Source organism: Onychostoma macrolepis, chromosome 08 (genome assembly GCF_012432095.1).
Source record: "Onychostoma macrolepis isolate SWU-2019 chromosome 08, ASM1243209v1, whole genome shotgun sequence".
NCBI classification, from domain to species: Eukaryota; Metazoa; Chordata; class Actinopteri; order Cypriniformes; family Cyprinidae; genus Onychostoma; species Onychostoma macrolepis.
The window spans coordinates 28,347,554-28,370,198 of NC_081162.1; the positions used below are offsets into that span (position 1 = coordinate 28,347,554).

At 34.1% G+C, this 22,645-nt stretch overlaps 1 protein-coding gene across 1 annotated transcript; it reads left to right on the forward strand.

Moving 5' to 3' along the window:
* The first annotated feature begins 3,580 nt into the window (after nt 1-3,580).
* Nucleotides 3,581-22,528, forward strand: znf366 (zinc finger protein 366). The gene is given in 7 exon segments (XM_058785663.1): nt 3,581-3,826; nt 6,448-7,104; nt 11,169-11,564; nt 14,545-14,736; nt 19,447-19,621; nt 20,842-20,937; nt 20,940-22,528. Coding segments are annotated over 6 exon segments (1,692 nt in total). The 5' UTR covers nt 3,581-3,826; nt 6,448-6,501; the 3' UTR covers nt 21,170-22,528.
* Nucleotides 22,529-22,645: the final 117 nt, after the last annotated feature.

Genomic DNA, 22,645 nt, shown 5'->3' on the forward strand with positions numbered 1-22,645 from the left:
CTGTGATCTTCTCAGTCCATCGCTGATTCTGCATCTTATTACTGAATCCTCAGAAAACTGCTACATTTAAGAGTAAAAATGTTACATTCAGAATAAGTTTTATATATATGTATATATACTGTATACGGGTCAATATCACTGTAGGGTGCCTTTTGGTGTCCTGTACATAAATAACTCATTTGCCATGATAACTTAACATAAAAATGACTATGAAAGGGTGTGTTATATTAGGATAAGTTTTTATATTCATAACAAAAGCATTACTTGGCTCTTAGATACATTTTCTAGACTTTTTTTTAGTTTTGTGTTAGAGGATGTGTGTTATTTTGCTTTGTCCCATGCACTGCTCATTAAATTTGAATGAGAGTAGAATACAGTCAAAAAAAAAAAAAAATTCTCTATTAATATTTTGTTAATTTTTTTTTTTTACTCAATTTGAGTGTATTGAACATTTGGTAATTAAAACGATATTTTTATTTAATAAAAAAGAAGAGTTTTTCCATGTCTCTTGAATGGTTGTCCACCCTGTCTTGTTGGGAAACCTGCCCCTTTAAGAAAAGGCCGTCCCCTTTAGTGACATCAGGACAACAGATGTTTTGTCTCTTCAGTGGCGGGAATTTTTTAACGGCTGAGGTGAATAAATTGGTGACTTTTCAATTGACAAATTGCCTACTTTTTTCACAGTTTGCTTACTTGCTTTTTCTAAGCTTAACATGTCCACCCTGTCGGCCAGAAGTGATTAGAATACAGTATTTTCAAAATATGTAAGTTTAAATATACAAAATTCTCTTCAACAACTAGACTAAATATTTAGCTAGTCACAGTTTGTTGTAATCTAATATGCTAATTGAAGCTCGAAATGTCCACAGTGTGGACTGAATGAAAATGAATGGGGGTATCAATGTGATTGAGGATGTATTTATATTACTTATTATTATTATATTATTTTTTTAAGAAGTTGAATAAATGTTTCATTTCCATGTTTTGTCATGATTTGTGTGTTCTGCGTTATGTGTCCACACCGTCACGTGCTGGTCCACCTTAATATTTTACAATAATATTTTAAATAATAATTAAATCATATCTATATAATCCAGTGTGTTCAATAGCTTGGTGTGGGGCATACAACTGCATCCAAATATCACAGTTTTCTCCAAATAAGAAAAAATACTTGAATTGTATGAGTTTCTTTAAAACACATGGTTTACATAAAATCTTTTATGTATTTATGATTTGAAAGCAAACAAATAACCCTGTTTAGGAAAGGGACATCATACCTTTCAGAAAATATAATTTGCATCTTAATTTTGCAATGAAAACGTATTTAACTGTAATATATATGTCCATGACAGGGTGGACATATCTTATGGTTTATGCTTTGAATAATGGCCCATAATTATCTAAAAAAAAAAAAAAGTGTGGGAGCTCAGCTAATATGTTTCTATAGTACTTGAGTGTCTACTATTTATAATATGACATAAAGCGAATGGGAAATTAAAACCAACATTTTGGAGTATTGTGAGGGTTGAAGGCACTCTATGGTGATATTGACCCATATACTGTACAGGTGCATCTCAATAAATTAGAACGTCGTGGAAAAGTTCATTTATTTCAGTAATTCAACTCAAATTGTGAAACTTGTGTATTAAATAAATTCAGTGCACACAGACTGAAGTAGTTTAAGTCTTTGGTTCTTTTAATTGTGATGATTTTGGCTGACATTTAACAAAAACCCACCAATAAAAAAACATTTTTAGTGAATTGTTGGCCTTCTGGAAAGTATGTTCATTTACTGTATATGTGCTCAGTACTTGGTAGGGGCTCCTTTTGCTTTAATTACTGCCTCGATCCGGCGTGGCATGGAGGTGATCAGTTTGTGGCACTGCTGAGGTGGTATGGAAGCCCAAGTTTCTTTGACAGTGGCCTTCAGCTCATCTGCATTTTTTGGTCTCTTGTTTCTCATTTTCCTCTTGATAGATTCTCTCTGGGGTTCAGGTCTGGTGAGTTTGCTGGCCAGTCAAGCACACCAACACCATGGTCATTTAACCACGTTTTGGTGCTTTTGGCAGTGTGGGCAGGTGCCAAATCCTGCTGGAAAATGAAATCAGAATCTTTAAAAAGCTGGTCAGCAGAAGGAAGCATGAAGTGCTCCAAAATGTCTTGGTAAACGGGTGCAGCACCAGCAGATGACATTGCACCCCAAATCATCACAGACTGTGGAAACTTGACACTGGACTTCAAGCAACTCGGGCTATGAGCTTCTCCACCCTTCCTCCAGACTCTAGGACCTTGGTTTCCAAATGAAATACAGAACTTGCTCTCATCTGAAAAGAGGACTTTGGACCACTGGGCAACGGTCCAGTTCTGCTTAGCCCAGGTAAGACGCCTCTGACGTTGTCTGTGGTTCAGGAGTGGCTTAACAAGAGGAATACGACAACTGTAGCCAAATTCCTCGACACGTCTGTGTGTGGTGATGCCTTGACCCCAGCCTCAGTCCATTCCTTGTGAAGTTCACCCAAATTCTTGAATGGATTTTGCTTGACAATCCTCATAAGGCTGCGATTCTCTCGGTTGGTTGTGCATCGTTTTCTTCCACACTTTTTCCTTCCACTCAACTTTCTGTTAACATGCTTTGATACAGCACTCTGTGAACAGACAGCTTCTTTGGCAATGAATGTTTGTGGCTTACCCTCCTTGTGAAGGGTGTCAATGATTGTCTTCTGGACAACTGTCAGATCAGCAGTCTTCCCCATGATTGTGTAGCCTAGTGAACCAAACTGAGAGACCCTTTTGAAGACTCAGGAAACCTTTGCAGGTGTTTTGAGTTGATTAGCTGATTGGCATGTCACCATATTCTGATTTGTTGAGTTGGGTTTTTGTTAAATGTGAGCCAAAATCATCACAATTAAAAGAACCAAAGACTTAAACTACTTCAGTCTGTGTGCACTGAATTTATTTAATACATGAGTTTCACAATTTGAGTTGAATTACTGAAATAAATCAACTTTTCCACGACATTTGAATTTATTGAGATGCACCTGTATATATAAAACATTATTGTTTATATATATATATATATATATATATATATATATATATATATTGTTAAATATCTAAAACATATTGTAAATATATTTTGTAAATATACTGTAAAATATGTATTTGTTTTTAGTTTGTTTGTTTGTTTGTTTGCTTGCTTGTTTGTTTTGTTTATTTATTTTGAAGATGAAGATTTAAACAAGCCATATATTTGAAATATATTTTGATCAGATATTTTTGCCATATGATTTGTTTGGGTCTCAGAATGTTTGCACTCATTGGATGTTTGATTTGTGTAGAAATGAATACATTATCATCTGTTCACCGCAATAGAAGAACGTGCTAAACCGTATTCATCAGACACGTTGAGCTGATGTTGTTTTAAGTGAAACAAAACGACTTTTAAACAGGACAGCCATGTAGAATTATGGGGTCAAAGGTCATCAGTCAGGGTGGTTTGCATGTAACGTTACACCTTAAATCAGTGCAGTGATGGAGAAATCTGAGGCTGGTCGTGTGTTCGCTCTGATCTCCAGCGTAAATGCGGTCGCTTCAATTCTCCGTAGTGTTTCGAAGAGGAATGGAGATGTGTATCTAGTGTTTCCTTATTTTTGTGCAGGAAAGCACAGGCTTGTTGACTTCCTCTCCCTCCCTTCCTTCCTTCTCTGCGAAGGTACTCATCTGAAAAATGAGAACAAAGTGATTGTTCCTGTTCTCTTTCTTAAGTCACTTCAAATGCTGTTTGTGTGGCTGGAGCTCATTGTGAAGAGAGCCGAGCAGGAGACAGGTAAGAGACCACACACACACACACACACACACACACACACACCGATGCGCTTTACAGGTGCAGGTGTTCAGTCATGGATCAATATGGATTCTGTAATGATCAAATGTTCATATGATCCGCTGACATGCTGAAAATTGACTTCAAAATATGCCTGTATTTAAAAAATAAACACTAACCTCCATAACAATTCAAATATATGTATTTTTCAGATGATATAGTTATCAATATACATTAAAATCAAGAGATAATTATTTGAGGTGAAAATTTGCATAAGATAACAGGTCTTATTTTCTGGGGGAAAAAAGGTCATAATGAACTTAACTTGTGCTTTAAACAATAACAAATATTATATATATGTCAATGGGGACAGAAAAATAAAACTTTTATTGTTTTGTTTTTTTTAGTTTTAAGCATAAACTCACTTCATTTTGCTATATTTATCAGAAAACAGGAAATTTTGGTTCTTAAATCAATGTATCTTAATTTAAGGATGTTTAGATATTTGCACCGGAAAACAAGACAAAAACACTAAGTAAGAAAATCATTTTTTTGCAGTGCAGATTTTGGCTTTATATTAAACTGCATGTTTTAGTTACACAAATATGATCTAATATGCAAAATGCATGTTAGATCATCATGTATTGTGCAAAGGAAAACACTCTATAAAACAGTGATTTCTGTATTTAGTGCATGCATGTAGTGTTTAGTTTGAATGCATGATTATGTATGTGAATTCTTCATTTGAGGTTAGTTTCTGTCTGCTGTCAGTGTTTGTGTCATTAGGATGTCATTCATCTGTTCAAAGCAGAAGTATTTGGTGTTGTTTGCATTAGTTGGGCTCGTTTCTGAGCCGGACCGTATTTCCCTGCTGTGATAGTTTGATTGTAATCTGCTCAAATGACAGCACCAGCTAATGGCTTGTAATAAAAAAGAGAAGTTCCAGTCCAAATGCAGTGAAAATGAAACACAGAGGAACAGCGGAGAGGAAGAGAGTGCCATATCTGTCTGTCTGAACCGGATCACACTATTCCAACAAACACCGACAGATCCGACGAAACCAAAAAATCTGCTGTTTTCTGGAGTAGTGTGAATCGGTCTTTATGATAGGAACACAACAGGATTTCTAGTTCTAGTTAATAACCAAGCCAGTGAAGATCTTACTTAGTGTTTTTCAGTACAAAAACATTCTTAAATGCATTTACTTGAGGAGCAAAATGACTGTATGCATGAAAAATGCATCAAAATGAATTGAGTTTATGCTTAAAACAAGAAAATATCTGCCAGTGGAGTCAGAGAATGAAAGTAAATTCAAAGGGAAAGCAAGATTATTTTTTGACACCCATTGGCAGATTTCTTTCTTGTTTTAAGCACAAACTCACTTAATTTTGATTTGTTTTTAAGACTGTATATGTCTAGTTATTTTGCATCTCCAGTAAATGTATTTTGATTTACGAATGCATAGATATTTTAAAAAAATACTGAGTAAGAGCATTATTTTTTGCAGTGTAGTGGTGTTTGCGACACCAAGGTCAGGGGTTCGATTCCCAGGGAATGCATGAACAGATCAAATGTGAATGCAATGCAAATCGCTTCGGATAAGAGCCTCTGCCAAATGCATGAATGCAATAAATGGGATTTGTAGTTCTAATTTACAACAAAGTCAGTCAAGATCAATTCATCAGCAATTCCTTCATGTAGCTGCATATGATTATCTTATTTGTGTTTTCCAGTACAAAAAAGTATTATGAAATAACTGAGGAATGTGAAAATTGAGTGAGTTTATGCTTAAAAAGGGAAAAATATCAGTGGGCTCAGAAAAATAATCTTAATTCAAATTCATTATATTTATTATTTCTTTTATTCTTGTTTTAAGCATAAACTTGTTTAATTTTGATGCATTTTTCAGACTGAAGTAATTTTGCTTCTAGTAAATGTATCTTGATTTAAAAATGTTTAGATATTTGTACTGGAAAACAAGACAAAAACGCTGAGGAAGAACATCATTTTTTGCAGTGGCGCTTGCAACATCAAGGTCAAGGGTTCGATTCAGGGAATGCATGAACTGATCAAACATGAATACAATGCAAATGACTTTGGATAAAAGCATCTGCCAAATGCATGAAAGCAATAAACGGGATTCTAATTTACAGACAACACTGCAAAATGATTATCTTACAAAATATTCATAAACCAAGATACATGTACTTAAAAAGCCAAATAACTGAGAAATCTGAAAATTAAGTGAGTACATGCTTAAAAATTGAAAAATATCTGTCAGTGGGCTCAGCAAGATCATCTTAATAACAAGGTTATATTTATTATGCCGTTTTTTTTTTTCTTGTTTTAAGCATAAATTAACTTTTTGGTGCATTTTTTCAGAAAACAAGACTTAAGTAAATGCATCTTGATTTAAGGATGTTTAGATATTTGTACTGGAAAACAGGACAAAAACACTGAGTAAGAACATCATTTTTTGCAGTGGCGCTTGCAACGCCAAGGTCATGGGATCGATTCCCAGGGAATGCATGTACTGATCAAATGTGAATGCAATGCAAATGACTTTGCATAAAAGCATCTGCCAAATGCATGAATGCAGTAACTCATTCAACATGTTTTCGCAGGCAGGTGATGGACGATTCTCACGCTCACGATCTGAACGTGTAGAAACCTCCAGCATGGATTCGACCGAGAGCGAACGCAAGCGTCCAGAGGACTTCTCCAGCAGAAGCGTCGACCTTTCTCTTCTCCCCTATCCTCTCCCTCACCCCGTCATGCCTCAGCCACACCGATTCTTCCCAGATATGATCGACCTCAACCGGCTGCGTCTCCATCGTGTGATCCAGGTGAAGCAAGAGACGGTGAAGCCTCTGCCGCTGTGGCCTCCGTCGCCATTACTCCTGCGCTCTCCTGCTCCCTACTTCCCTCCTTTCCATCCCAGTCTGGTCCCGTTCCCGTTCCTCCATCTCTCTCCGAACCCCTTCTACTCCACCGAAGCCACGCGGTTTCGCCGCAGGAGCCAAGAAGCCAGCAAACCGGAAAAGCTGAACGTGCATGTGGATGACAGCTACTACGTAGATGTGGGCGGCAATCAGAAGCGCTGGAAGTGCCGCATGTGCGAGAAATCCTACACCTCCAAATACAACCTGATCACGCACATCCTGGGCCACAGCGGCATCAAGCCCCACGAATGCAACCTCTGCGGAAAACTCTTCAAGCAGCTGAGCCACCTGCACACACACATGCTGACGCACCAGGGCACACGCCCGCACAAGTGCCAGGTGTGTAGACATATGTGCCGATATTCACTAATGCCATATGTGACCCTGGAGCACAAAACCAGTTAGGGCTGCACGATAAATCGAAATGAAATTGCAATCGCGGTTAGGCAAAAGCTGCGTTTGTCATGCGCATCTTGTCAGTGAAGCACGGTTCTGTGATCAGTAGTAAATCTCCATCCGAAGGCCAGAGAAACTCTGGAAAAGAGAAAATCCAAGAGATCCCTATAGCGGTAGCTGAATAAACAGAAGATTTAGGCTAACTGCTTTCATTGATTCAACATGACTAATAAACACCTGACTACGACGATATATGGTTTATCCGAGTTCTTCTTATTATGATTTTCCTTATAATAAAGTATATAATAATGCAATGCCTTTATCACTTCTTAGAATACTATGAAATATGTTGCGTGCCTTATTCTGTGTAAGATGCCACATCATCTCACAGAAGGATTTATTTCAAACACTCGATTGACGTTAAAAAGTGAGTTTGGAGTAAAAATTAATGTAGTATTAAATGTAGTATTTTCAAGTTTTCAGATGGAGCAGCTTTTACTACACAGAGCCGGAGCGCACTGAGAAGCTGTGCAAACAGCTGTCATTATCACAAACGATATCTTCGATTTCATAATCGCGCAATTATATCGTCTGCAATTTTTTTTTTTTTTTTGCGTAGCTTGTCAGTGAACTACAGCTCTGTGTAGTAAATGTCGCTCCATCTGAAAGCATGTGATGGAGATTTACTACTAATCACAGAACCGGCTTTACTGACGAGATGCGCATAACAGTCGCATTCGATTAATCATGCAGCCCTAAAACCGGTCATAAGCAGCACAGGTATATTTGTAGCAATAGCCAACAATACATTGTATGGGTCAAAATTATCCATTTTTCTTTTATGCCAAAAATCATTAGGATATTAAGTAAAGATCATGTTCCATGAATATATTTTGTAAATTTCCTATCGGAAATATATCAAAACTTAATTTTTGATTAGTAATATGCATTGCTAAGAATTGGACAATTTTAAAGGCTATTTTCTCAATATTTTGATTTTTTTGCACCCTCAGATTCCAGATTTTCAAATAGTTGTCCTATCCTAACAAACCATACATCAATGGAAAGATTATTTTTTCAGCTTTCAGATGATCTCAATTTCAAAAAATTGACCCTTATGACTGGTTTTGTGCTCTATGGTCACATGTGACTTTTTCAACCACAAGTAATTTCAGCTCAGTAATCCACCAGTTCAGCAAACACTTGGAAACATGTCAAAATCTTGCCTTGTCTACTTTTCACAGCGATTGGTTGTCGCCTGGCGTGTTTTGCTCGATATTTGCATAAAGTCAAGGAATGCCCAAACTTTTTGACCGCTCTCAATGCTTTCTCCACGCCACTTTCAATCCCATAATGCACCGCGTGAGCGTTTAAGCTTAACATTCATAGGAATGAATTGAAAACGAGCTGTGCTCGCTACATACCAGTGGCAGCCAATATCATGATAATACCGTATACTGTGACAAAAGCATTAGCAATTAATTGCAACATAAAAATTTGATACGTCATATGCCTACAAGCAGAGATAGGGAAGTATTTATGATACATGTATTTCAAATACGTGTTTCAAATACAAAATAGGATTTTGTAATTTGTATTTGATAGGGTTGATGAAAATGGCTTCATATTTTGTTTTCAAAATACTTGAGATTTGTAATAGATTCAGTGGTTGGAGTTGGATTAATACTCCTTGAGAAGTTCTGTTGCTACTTTCTGATTATGTTTCTGGCTACATTTAAAATCAAAACATATTAATCATTTAATAATTGTTGAAATGCTAAAATGTTTGTTTTCAACTTCCAAATAGGTGTCCAATGATTAATAAATAAATATTTAATTGCTGAATATTGTACCGTAATTGAAGAAGCTGTTTAGTTGGATCATGATTTTGCATACCATTGCATGAATGACTGCCTGACACATTTATATTATTATATTTATGATTAATTATTTAGAAACTAGTTGCTATGAATACAGGTGCCGTCAGTCGTCTTCTTATGAATGACTTGTTTGTCATTGAGTCAGTGATTTGTTACCAAACACCAAGTAACTAAATTAAGATACAATTATGAGTAATTTGCAAACTGTTAAACATTAAACTGTTTGTTACTTTAACACTAACCTTCATTTGGGAGATAAGGCATATGTGAATATTGGTTGCATATGTCAGATTTATTGCATGGGTCGGGCAGAGAAAAGCTGTTGCTATCAAACATTGTTTACTTGAAGGGATGAAGGGATAGATCAAATAGGCCAATTGATGGAAGGTTTGTGAAGAAATTCCATGCTCCCTTGTAAAAGTATTTTTTACACTGTAAAAAGTGATAAGTTGACTTAACTTAAAAAAATTGAGGAAACCCGTTGCCTTAAAATTTTTAAGTAAATGATAATTAAAAACAATAAGTGAAGTGAATTGTCAAGTTCACTTAACTTTTTTTATTATTATTATTTACTTAATAATTTTAAGGCAACAGGTTTCCTCAATTTTTTTAAGTTAAGTCAACTTATCACTTTTTACAGTGTAGAATTTTTAAAATACAAAAATATAGTAGTTTATTTTGATACACTTGAAATGAACTCTTTCCCCACCAAACACAGAATTTTCCGTGTTTCCATGTTTTCACTGTTATACGCTAGGGGGCGCTATTACGCATCTCCTGAATGAGTCTAGAAAGTGCCGATCAAAAACACAGACCAGGAAGACACAGAAACGAACGATCTCATATGTAAGCATATGCATATGAAAAATAATGCGATCATCAACACTAACCGCATATAAATGAAAACCTCCTAATGTTACAGAGTGAAATGTCAATCTGGAAAGTGCTAAAGGCCTGTGCAAGCTCTGGGATCCTGATGGAAGCCATCTACTGCATCTTTGCTTTGATAATATTACTGACTATGATCCAGATGTAGTATTTGATAAAAATGCGATTTTGTTAGCTTTTTGCTTAAAATGCCTACCTACATTCAAGTGTTGATTAAAAAAAACAATGCTTGACGCTAGAATAAAACGGATTTTTGTTTGAAAGTAGAGGGTTTGAACTTTATTTTAATGTATTGCATGTTCAGATATTCATACAAAAAAATATTCTGGGGGCCATGAAATTTTATTGAAAATCAGCAAAAGCGGTGGCTGGCAACTTTTTTTCAAAAACGCTGGCGGGGAAAGAGTTAAGGTATTTGGTATTTTATTTTAAAGGGGTCATTGGATGCCCATTTTCCACAAGTTGATATGATTCTTTAGGCTCTTAATGAAAAATCTATAACATACTGGTTAAAAATTTTCAATGGTAGTGTAAAACAACACCCTTTTTACCTGTTCACAGCGAGCCGTTTCGGTGCATGTTTCTTTAAATGCTAATGAGCTCTACTCGTCCCGCCCCTCTCTTCCATGGGGTGACTTTACTTTAGCCGCATTTAGCTGCAGAACTTGCTAACTAGCACGTTATTAAGAAAGTTGATTTGCAAAAATACATTTAAAAAACCCTTATACTCACTTATATGGTTCATGAATGATTCGTGCGATCATAAATGCATTTAGGTAGATCGGGGCCGCATTCCCTTCAAAAACAAACGTAATCCACTGCATCATCAGCGGCTCAGATGTCGGGAGTAAATGACGACTGCTATGTTCATTATTACAACAAAACACCTCCATCGCTTAGGAGACAATCTTGTCTACATCTGCTCTACAATGGTGGACTGATGACAGCTCACTCAGGGCGGGTCTAAGGTAAAATGCTAGTGTCAGTCAACAATCGTGGGCGGGGCCTGGGTCTGTGTGACATCACACTGCCAAGAATCTGAGAATGGCTTGATTTTAGAAAGGGGTTATTATTAATAGGGATTTTAAAAAAAACTGGGAGGATTTTTATCATTATAGAGTGGATTCGTACAAACTCTGCCAACACATTTATGTTCAAACAACATGTAAAAGTGAATTTTGCATCCGATGACCCCTTTAAAATACATTTTGATGCATCTTTGCCCAACTCTGCCTACAGGTGTGCCACAAAGCCTTCACACAGACCAGCCACCTGAAGAGGCACATGATGCAGCACAGCGACGTCAAGCCCTACAGCTGCGGCGTCTGCGGCCGGGGCTTCGCGTATCCCAGCGAGCTTCGCGCTCACGAGCTCAAGCACGAGCGCGGCCAGGAGAACGTGTGCGTGGAGTGTGGACTCGACTTCCCCACGCTGGCGCAGCTCAAACGCCACCTGACGGCGCACCGCGGCCCCGTGCAGTACGACTGCGGCGAATGCGGCAAGAGCTTCCAGTATCCCAGCCAGCTGCAGAATCACATGATGAAGCACAAGGACATCCGGCCCTTCATCTGCAGCGAGTGCGGGATGGAGTTCGTCCAGTCGCACCATCTCAAGCAGCACACGCTCACGCACAAGGTAAGAGGAAATACAACTTCAGTCTTTAATATTTAAAAAGAACAAAAACTAATAAAAATGGTAAAAACACAATGAGAATATGAAATGAGAATTTAAAATGTAAAAATACAAATATTTTTTGAAGCTTATTACAGTAGAAAATACAACTTCAGTCTTTAATAAAAAAAATGAATAAAAATGGTTAAACACAACAAAATTATTAAAACTTTAACTTAAATTAAAATGAGAATGGAAAATGTAAAAATAAAAACTACACAAAAAAAATATATTTTGAAGATTATTATAGTAGAAAATACTATTTTAGTCTTTAATATTTAAAAAGAACAAAAACTACCAAAAATGGCAAAATCCCAACAAAATTACTAAAACTGTGATTAAAATCCAAATGAGAATTTAAAATGTAAAAATACAAATATTTTTTGAAGATTACTACAGTAGAAAATACAACTTCAGTCTTTAATATTTAAAAGAACAAAAACTAATAAAAATGGCAAAAACACAACAAAATTACTAAAACTAACTAAAATTAAAATGAGAATGGAAAATGTAAAAATAAAATTTACGCTAAAAATATTTTTGAAGATTATTACAGTAGAAAATACAACTTTAGTCTTTAATATTTAAAAAGAACAAAAACAAATAAAAATAGCAAAAAACACAACAAAATCACTAACAATTTGAACTAAAATTAAAATGAGAATAGAAAATGTAAAAATAAAACTACACTAAATTGTTTTTGAAGATTATTGCAGTAGAAAATAAAATTTAAGTCTTTAGTATTTAAAAAGAACATAAACTAATAAAAATGACAAAAATTACTAAAACTGTGACTAAAATTAATATGAGAATTAAAAATATAAAAATAAAAACTACACTGTAAAAATAATTTTTAAAGATTCCTGTAGTACATTTTACAAGAAAATACAAATTCAGACTTTAATATTTAAAAATAACAAAAACTAATAAAAATGGCAAAAGCACAACAAAATTGCTAAAACTGTAACTAAAACTAAAATGAGAATGGAAAACATAAAAATAAAAACTACACTTGAAAGTATTTTTGAAGATTATTACAATAGAAAACACAACTTCAGTCTTGAATATTTAAAAAGAAAAACCTAATAAATATAGTAAAAACACAACAAAATTACTAAAACGTTAACAATTAAAATGAGAATGGAAAATATAAAAATAAAAATAAACTGTAAATCTTTTTTTTACAAGTATTAAGTCTTTTTACTTTAAAATTCCGTGTTTAATTCAATGTTCTTTTTTTGTTCTTTTATAGTTTCAAAGGAACTTTTTTCAGTGTAATTCAAAATATTACTAGAATTGTTCAAAAATTGCACTTGAAAATGGTTTCAAAATATTTTTTCAGTGTGTTAACTACTGTAACTACACTGCAAAAAGTAATGTTCATCATTAATATTTTTATCTCATTTTCTAGAACAAATATCTAAACATTCTTAAATCAAATGCATTTATCTGAAAAGCAAAATTACTTAAAATATTGTGTTTCCAAAAATCAGTCGAAGGATTTAGCAAAATAAACTTGTTTTCCCTTTGAATTGATTCATTTTTCTGATTCCATTAGCAGATATTTATTCTTGTTTTAATCATAAACTCAATTCATTTTGATTTTTTAGAAAAACAAGACTTCTTATGTTCTCATGTTGCTTCTCAAGTAAAAAATAAAAATAAAAAAAAAGTCTAAGAAACTTGGCATTGTATATTACGACTATTGGAAAAATTCCTATTGTTTGTCTTTTGTAAGTTGCACTGGATAAAAGCATCTGCTAAATGTGTAAATGTAAATGTAAGTAAAGTGATTTATGAATGTTTAAATATTTGGACTGGAAAACAAGACAAAAATACTGAGGAAGTGAAGAGTTAAATCAAAGTAATGCAAAGTAAAGCAATGCAAAGATACATCATACAGTGCAATTAACCATAAATTAGTAAATGGAGACTTAATTTGAAAAGGAAGAAGAAAACACTTCCCATTTCTCCTGTTGTTAATGTCAAAGGTCAGGCATTAATTAAAATCGAATTCGAAGTCAGGTGGTACAGTACAGTAGATGTCTAGTCAAAACAGGGGACATTAACAGGTTATGCACTGAAAAAAATGACTCTCTTACTTATTGTTTCTGTCTTGTTTTCTATTATAAATATCTAATAATTTTTGAATCAAGATGAATTTACTGTACAAGTAATTTGACTTAAGATATTATGTCTTGTTTTCTGTAAAAAAAAAAAAAAAAAAAAAAAATATATATATATATATATGAAAAATTTGGTTAGTGTTTCCTTGAAACAAGCAGAAATATCTGCTAATGGGAAAAAAAAAATAAAAATCTTGTTTAGCCTTTGAATTAAGATTATTTTTCTTACCACATTGGCAGATATTTTTGCTTGTTTTACGCAAAAACAAACAATTTTTTTTTTTTTTAGAAAACAAGACTTAATATCTTAAATCATTTTACTTGTCAAGTAAATGCATCTTGATTCAAGAATGATACAAGAAAAAACAAACCAAGAAGCATTAAATATGAGGATAAAAATGGTTTGTGCTATGAATTATTGGCCATCAAGCACATAAAAAGACATTTAGAAACTATAAATAAATCAATTTCATGGTTTGATATAAAGAATATTTTGTTACATCTTGTAAGATAAGAATGTGTCATTACTTGATGTCCAGTATAAAATATGGAAGCAAAACCAACTGAGAAGCACACACTTACAGTATATACAGTAAACCTACCTCGTATCTATTCCTGTAGCTCAAACACCCTCCAGCTCGCAACATTAAGGTCATGGGTTCGATTCCCAGGGAATGCATGAACTGATCAAATGCAAACTTTAAATGCAAGTCGAGTTGGATAAAAGCGTCTGCTAAACGCATAACTGTAAATCTGATCTATAAGCGCACTGCCCAGTCTCGTGTGGTTCTCATGGACTGTTCATCTTCATCTTTCAGGGAGTGAAGGAGCACAAGTGTCGCATCTGTGGCCGTGAGTTCACGCTGCTCGCCAACATGAAGCGGCACGTTCTGATTCACACCAACATCCGGGCGTATCAGTGCCACCTGTGCTACAAGAGCTTCGTCCAGAAGCAGACGCTCAAGGCTCACATGATCGTCCACTCCGACATCAAGCCCTACAAATGCAAGGTGCGTCGCAGACTCAACGCCATTCATCCAGGCTTTCTGCAGGTCTGATGAAGGCCAGTTTAAGAGTTTTTAAGACTGAGTAAAGAAGATTCATGGAATAAATTGTACGAAACATAATATGTGTCCCTGCAGCACAGAAGCAGTCATAAGCAGCACAGCTATATTTGTAGCAATAACCAACAATACATTGTATGGGTCAAAATTATCCATTTTTCTTTTATGCCAAAAATCATTAGGATATTAAGATCATGTTCCATGAAGATATTTTGTAAATTTCCTTCCATAAATATATCAAAACTTCATTTTTGATTAGTAATATGCATTGCTAAGAACTTCATTTAAACGCCAATTTTCTCAATATTTAGATTTTTTTGCACCCTCAGATTCCAGATTTTCAAATAGTTGTATCTCAGACAAATATTGTCCAACGAACCATACATCAATGGAAAGATTATTTATTCAGCTTCCAGATGTATAAATTCACAAAATTGACACTTATGACTGGTTTTGTGGTCCTGGGTCACACATACGGTCTCCTCAAATGCTTCAAATTTTGAAAATACAGTACAACTTCCAACAGATCTCCATTACTTTTTAAATAATTCTCCAAAAAAATAGACAGAAATAACATTTACTTGAGAAACAAAATAAGTTTTGATAAACTGAGTTGATGCTTAAGACAAGAATAAATATCTGTCAATGGAGTCAGAAAACAAGTTTTCAATCCTCTGTGGCGGATATCTGTTCATTTAAACATAAACTCACTTCATTTATTCAATTTCTCAGAAAACAAGACTTCACATCTTCATTTTGCATCTCCATGTTGATTTAAGGATGTCTGGATGTTTGGGGAAAAAAAGTGATGTTCTTCCTCTGTCTTTTTGTCCTGTTTTCCAGTGAAAAGATGTCCAAAGATTCTTAAATCAAGACACAATTACTGGAAAAGCAAAGTGACTTAAGATAAGAAGTCTCGTATTCTGAGAAACTGATCAAAATGAAAGTGAGTTTATGATTAAAACAAGAACAGAGTCAGAAAAAACTACTTAACTCAAAGGGAAATTGAATTGAAAGATATTTGTTCTTATTTTAAGCATAAACTCAATAAATTTTGTTCACTTTCTCAGAAAACAAGACTTCATATCTTCATTCTGCATCTCCACGGCTTGCACTGGAAAACAAGACAAAAATACTGAGAAAGACATTCTTAATTTTTTTTCTTTGCATTGCATAACTTTAAAATGTAAGACTTTCTGCTCTGATTTAAAGCCTTAAATTAGTAAAAAAAAAAATGTTTTGACCTGCAGAAACCCTGTTAATGAAATAACTAGAACCAGAGTTGGGTATTATAACGCAAAGCTGCTTCCAGAAACGGATTTAAGTGGAGGGATGTGAAATCAGTTCTTCGTTGAATTATGTATTATGTATGTACCAAGAGTTATGAATTTTGTATTATGTATGTACCAATTATGTATGCTCCTAAAAAAACCACAACAAATTCCTTGTGTGTTGGCACACACTTGGCGAATAAAGCTGATTCTGATTCTGAATGTAAAGCGTAATAAGGATGTAAATACGTCTAACCCTCCGTGGATTCTTGGTTGTTTTGGAATGCGTGTGACCTTGGGCCGGTCCGAACCATGACCAGATACGTTTTTGGCAGTTGAGTGTCTCCTCGTCTATAGGAAGGATATCGCTGCACAAACTGACTGTGTAACAATGGCTCTCTCGTCCCCCGAGAACAGGCCCCACAAATAGATTTCATCTCGCTTTCTCTTGTGCTCAGGAGCACTTCCTGTTTTCTCACGGTCCGTTTGGACAGTTTACAGTCCCTCTATCCTCCTGAAGGAAAGGAAAGGACCACCCTAATAATAAAAAAAAAAAAGAGCGCAGAGGAAGGACAGCAGAGGAGAAACGGTCCAGCCTGACTCCTGCAAACTCCTTCATATTCCTGAGAGAAACTCACGACTGTCATGATTCAGTCTACTGTAACTCTCTCTTTCCATTTACAAATGCTTTCAGATATATGCCAAGAGAGGCTGTGCACTACAGTCACCTTTGGTTTTTGTAGGCTTTCGTACAATGACAACCAGTCACTCCATTAGTCTGATTTTGCTACATTGAAATATGATATGATATGTGTCTCTGCAGCACAAAAGCAGTCATAAGCAGCACAGGTATATTTGTAGCAATAGCAACAATCATTATCAATTTTTCTTTTATGCCAAAAATCATTAGGATATTAAGTAAAGATCATGTTCCGTGAAGATATTTTGTAAATTTCTTACTGTAAATATATTAAAACTTAATGTTTTATTAGTAATATGCGTTGCTAAGAACTTCATTTGAACAACTTTAAAGGTGATTTTCTCAATATTTAGATTTTTTTGCACCCTCAGATTCCAGATTTTCAAATAGTTGTATCTCAGACAAATATTGTCCTAACAAAGCTTATTTATTCAGCTTTCAGATGCATGAATCTCAGTTTCCGAAAATTGACCATTATGACTGGATTTGTGTGTCCTTATAAACTTTATGGTCAAACAAATTCTGAAATTATTCTTGCGCAACAGTATGTTTGTTGCACGCTCTTTACAAACAACAAAACACGAGTCACAATAGACATAGACGCAGTAAATACAATATACGGTAATTTAAAAAGCTGAGCACTAGTACAGCCTGATGACAGCCCAAAAGAATATTTTAGTTTCACTTGATTAAATCTTGGGACCTTGTATCGACGATTAGATGGAAGAAGCACAAATTCATTATACAGCATATTCTTGGCCAGCCTTAAGAGGTTCTTATAAGAAAGTTCATATAGCTTTTCTTGAGGCTGTCCTACTATTTTTTTAATGTGGTTCCTCAACTTTGTCTTTATCCTAACAGACAAACTCATGTACCAAACAGAATTGCAATACTGTGAGACACTCGTAATTACAGACATAAAGAATAATACAATCTGTTTTGATGCTCCTAAAGACCTGAGATGACTAAAAAATAAAAAATAAATAAATGCATTCTCTGCTTTGTCTTTTTAAACAAACTGTCAATGTGATCATTAGAGTTGCAACCAAATTCATTTTGCTGGCAGAGCAAAAATAAATATATATATATATATATATCTGGCCATATTTCGTAAGATATGCCAGTTACTCAATAGTCTCTTGTATACGCTGTGAAAATGTGATGTCCTTCCTCCATAAAGTCTTGTTTTCTGAGAAACTACTCTATAATTAAGTGACTTTATATTGCTTAAACTACACAAATTTCTGCAAATTTGGTAAGATCTCGATTTAGGAATGTTAAGATAAGTACTGGAAAAGTAGCCTACAATTAAAAAAAGATGTGTAAAGCTGACGCTATCTCACGGAAATTCGTACGTATTTTATGAGGTGGCTAATTCGTACGATCTCACTCGTACGATTTTGTACAATTTCAGCAAAAATATCCCCTGCGATCTCTCGCAGCGGTAATTACATTCAGTAATCCTGCCAATATGTAGTTTAATTAAATGATCAGTAATTTGTCAGGTAGTTCACAACAAGAATGAAGGTACATTTGTGTGGAAGCTTGTTTTCTGCCATGGAATAAAAATAAAAAGGTAATTGACATTGCGACTTTTTTCTTGCAATTGCGAGTTTATATATATATATATATATGGCATTTCGGAGTTTACTTTTTGCTCGCAATTGAGAGTTTATGTCACAAATATGACCTTTTTTTCTCACACAATTTTGAGTTTACATCTCGCAATTGTATCTTTGTTTCCTCCATGGAAAAAATATATATATAAAGGTAGTTGTTACTTTTTATCTCAGAATTTTGACTTTCTTTCTCCCTTGAAACTGAGAGTTTATTTGTGGCAGTTCTGAGTTTTTGTTTTTGGTCTCAGAAATCTAAGTTTACATCCCAAAATTCTGAGTTTTTTTGTTTGTTTGTTTCAAAATTCATTTAGATTTTTTGTTTCTGTCGCAGAATAAAAAAAATAACAATAAGGTAATTGCGACTTTTTTTTAATCTTAGGCAATTTTGCCTTTTATTAAATTTTTTTGCAGTTCTGAGTTAATATCTCACAATTCTGACTTTGTTTCTTTGAAAAAACTCAGAATTGTGGGATATAAACTCGAAAATGTCAGAATAAAAGTTTGAATTCTGACATAAAGTTGCAATTACCTTTTTTATTGTTTTATTTTATGACAAGCTTCGGTGACACTTTGTTTTAAGGTGTGCTTGTTACAGTGTAATTATACATTTAAGTACACTGTAAAAAGTGATAAGTTGACTTAACTTAAAAAAATTGAGGAAACCCGTTGCCTTAACATTTTTAAGTAAATGATAATTAAAAAAATAAGTTAATTGAATCGTCAAGTTCACTTAACTTTTTTAAAATATTTTTTATTATGTACTTAATAATTTTAAGGCAACGGGATTCCTCAATTTTTTTAAGTTAAGTCAACTTTCACTTTTTACAGTGTACTGAGTAATATCAATTAACTTCATGTACTTACTCTACGGTTAGGGATAGGATTAAGGTTTGGTTTAGGGTTACTTGCATGTAATTATTAGTATAATAGTAAGTACATGTAACATGTGAAACAAGGACACTTTCAAAAAAAGTGTTACCCAAGCTTCCATACATTTGTAAGTCTGATAGAGCTTTGATAGTGCTTGATCAGGTCAAAGATTTCTGAATAGTTACTCTCTTTGCAGCTGTGTGGAAAGGAGTTTAACAGAATGCATAATCTGATGGGCCACATGCACTTGCATTCTGACAGCAAACCCTTCAAATGCCTTTACTGCGCCAGCAAGTTCACGCTGAAGGGAAACCTGACCCGCCACATGAAGGTCAAACACGGCATCATGGACCAAGGCCTGGACGCTCACGGTAAGAAGCCTAATACAGCGGTGGCCAGAATTATTAGAGCACTAGTATTATCAGCAGCTAAAAATGGTTTTAAATCAGTTATTTCTATCTTCTGCTGGAGTGTGTCTGTAGGAAATATCAGTTTACATTTCCAAACATTCATTTAGCCATTAATTGTAATAATCCAGTGAGGTTTTTGAGATCTGATCATCATCAGTCTGTCTGGAATAACATGAAGAAACAGAACAAACTGAGACTAAATCCAGAAGAACTGTGTCTCTGCTTCAAGAAACCTCCGCGAAGCTCCTGAGAAACTCTGCTCAAGAGGACAAAAGCTGCTTTAAACACAAAGCATGCTCACAACACATGTTGATTTCATTTAGTTCATAGAAGTTGATCGAGAAAATCTATTTATGACGGAGCTTTCTTGAAGCGTCTTGAGACACAGTTCTTCTGGATTTAGTCTCAGTTTGTTCTGTTTCTTCATGTTATTCCAGACAGACTGATGATGATCAGATCACATCTCACTGGATTATTACATTTAATGGCCAAATTAATATTTCCTACTGACACACTTCAGCAAAAGATTGAAAAAAACTGACTTAAAACCATTTTTTGGATGCTGAAAATATACACTGCAAAAAATAATTTTCTTACTCAGTGTTTTTGTCTTGTTTTCTAGTATAAATATCTAAACATTCTTGAATCAAGATGCATTTACATGACAAGTAAAATGATTTAAGATATTAATATTAAAAAGATATTTTAAAAAAATAAATTCTGTTAGTTTTTGCCTAAAACAAGCATAAATATCTGCCAATGTGGTAAGAAAAATAATCTTAATTCAAAGGCTAAACAAGATTATTTTTCTTGCCCCATTGGCAGATATTTTTCTAACAAACATAAAAAAAATAAAAAAAAAATAATAAAAAAAATATATATATATTTTATTTTATTTTATTTTATTTTATTTTATTTTATTTTATTTTATTTTATTTTATTTTATTTATTTTTTTTTTACAGAAAACAAGACATAATATCTGAAGTCATTTGACTTGTCCAGTAAATGCATCTTGATTCAAGAATGTTTAGATATTTATACTAGAAAACAAGACAAGAGAATAATTTTTTGCAGTGTGATGTTGTGATTATTTTGGCCACCCCTGTATATTTGTCTTCTGAAGCTGTCACCTCTGTTGTCGGTCTTGCATGATCTTGACGATGTCTCTGGATGCTCACAGTGTTCAGGCGTCGAGGACGGCTGTGTCTCTCCGGTCCTCTGCGGATCCTGTCCCGCATCGGTCAGGAGGAGCCCTTCGATCTGTCCCAGAAAACCAGCTGCGTCTGTCTCAGTCTGACGGCGAGAGCGTCCGCGGCGGGAGCTCCGGTCGAGAAGAAGACGAGGACAGTCTGTACCGAATGAGCCAGTACAGTCCTGACCTCTACAAGGCCCGAGAGGAGGAGGAGGAGGAGGAGGAGGAAGAGGAGGAAGAGGAGGCCAACGACGACGAGGAGAAGAAGAAACCAGACGACACACAGTTCTACAGCGATAAAGAAGACGATTTCTGATGGACAACATGACAGAGACTGACAGACACGCTGTGAATGATGATGTTTTAAATATTTTTTCATGTGAAAAATGTACAGAAATCTACGAACACTGCAAAAAAAGATTTTCTGCGTCACTATTTTTGACGTATTTTGATATCGAAATACTTTTATTTGAGGAGCAAAATTACTTAAGTTGTTTAGTCTTGAAAAATGTGCCAAAATTAAGTGAGTTTATGCTTAAAACAAGAAAAATATCTACCATTGTGGGCAGATAAATAAACTTAAGACAAAGGGAAACGAGATTATTTTTCTGACCCCATTAGCAGATATTTTTCTTGTTTTTTAAGCAAAATTTTGAACAATAAAAAGTCATTTTGCTTTACAAGTACGCTGCAAAAAAAATATTTTCTTACTTAGTATTTTTGTCTTGTTTTCTAGCATAAATATCTAAACATTGACAAGTAAAATGATTTAAGATATTAAGTCTTGTTTTCCAAAAAAAAAAAAATTATCACAATTTTGTTAGTTTTTCCTTAAAACAAGCAAAAATATCTGCCGATGTGGTAAGAAAAATAATCTTGTTTAGCCTTTGATTTAAGATGATTTTTCTTACCCAATTAACAGATATATATATATTTTTTACAGAAAGCAAGACATAAATTTTCTTGTACGGTAAATTAATCTTGATTCAATAATTTTCTAGATATTTATACTAGAAAACAAGACAAAAACACTGAGTAAGAGAATAATGTTTTTGCAGTGTAAATGCATGTTGATTTATGAATGTTTATTGGAAAACAAGACAAATCCTAAGTAAGAAAATCATTTTTTTTGCAGTGAAAGTATCTTGATTTTCAGAAGACGTGTAGCATGTTTAGTCTACTTGGTAGTATTTCATAATGTTCAATGAAATTAATATAATTGAGAGAAGAAAACTGATATATTTCTGACCATTAGTGCTAATTGCCTTCAATGGAGGTGTTCTTGCTCTAAAATGTTCTGACTTTGATAAATTAATGATGAATGGGTTTATGCAGCACTGACAGCTTTATGATTTTTGATAGTTTTGTATTTTTGTAAACACATAGATGATTTTATCTGCCTGTGAATCAACTGCAGTGTGAACGCTGATCGATATTTAAGTACAATAAATTCATTTAAAGATTAAACTTTTGACTTTTAAATACAATGACAACAGCACAGAATCATGAGGGAAATGACATTAAAAAGCGATCATCATGAAGATCTTACTATTTAAACAATACTATAAAGACATTTTCATAGCAAAAAAAAAACAACAACATGATTTCCTTAGCTTTTTTAAAATTATTATTATTATTTTTTATTTTTTTATTATTATTATTATTATTGAGTTTACTGCAAAAATATTATATATATATATATATATATATATATATATATATATATATTCATTTAAAATAAAATAATTAAAAATTAAAATAAATTAAATAATTAAATAAAAAAATATTTTTA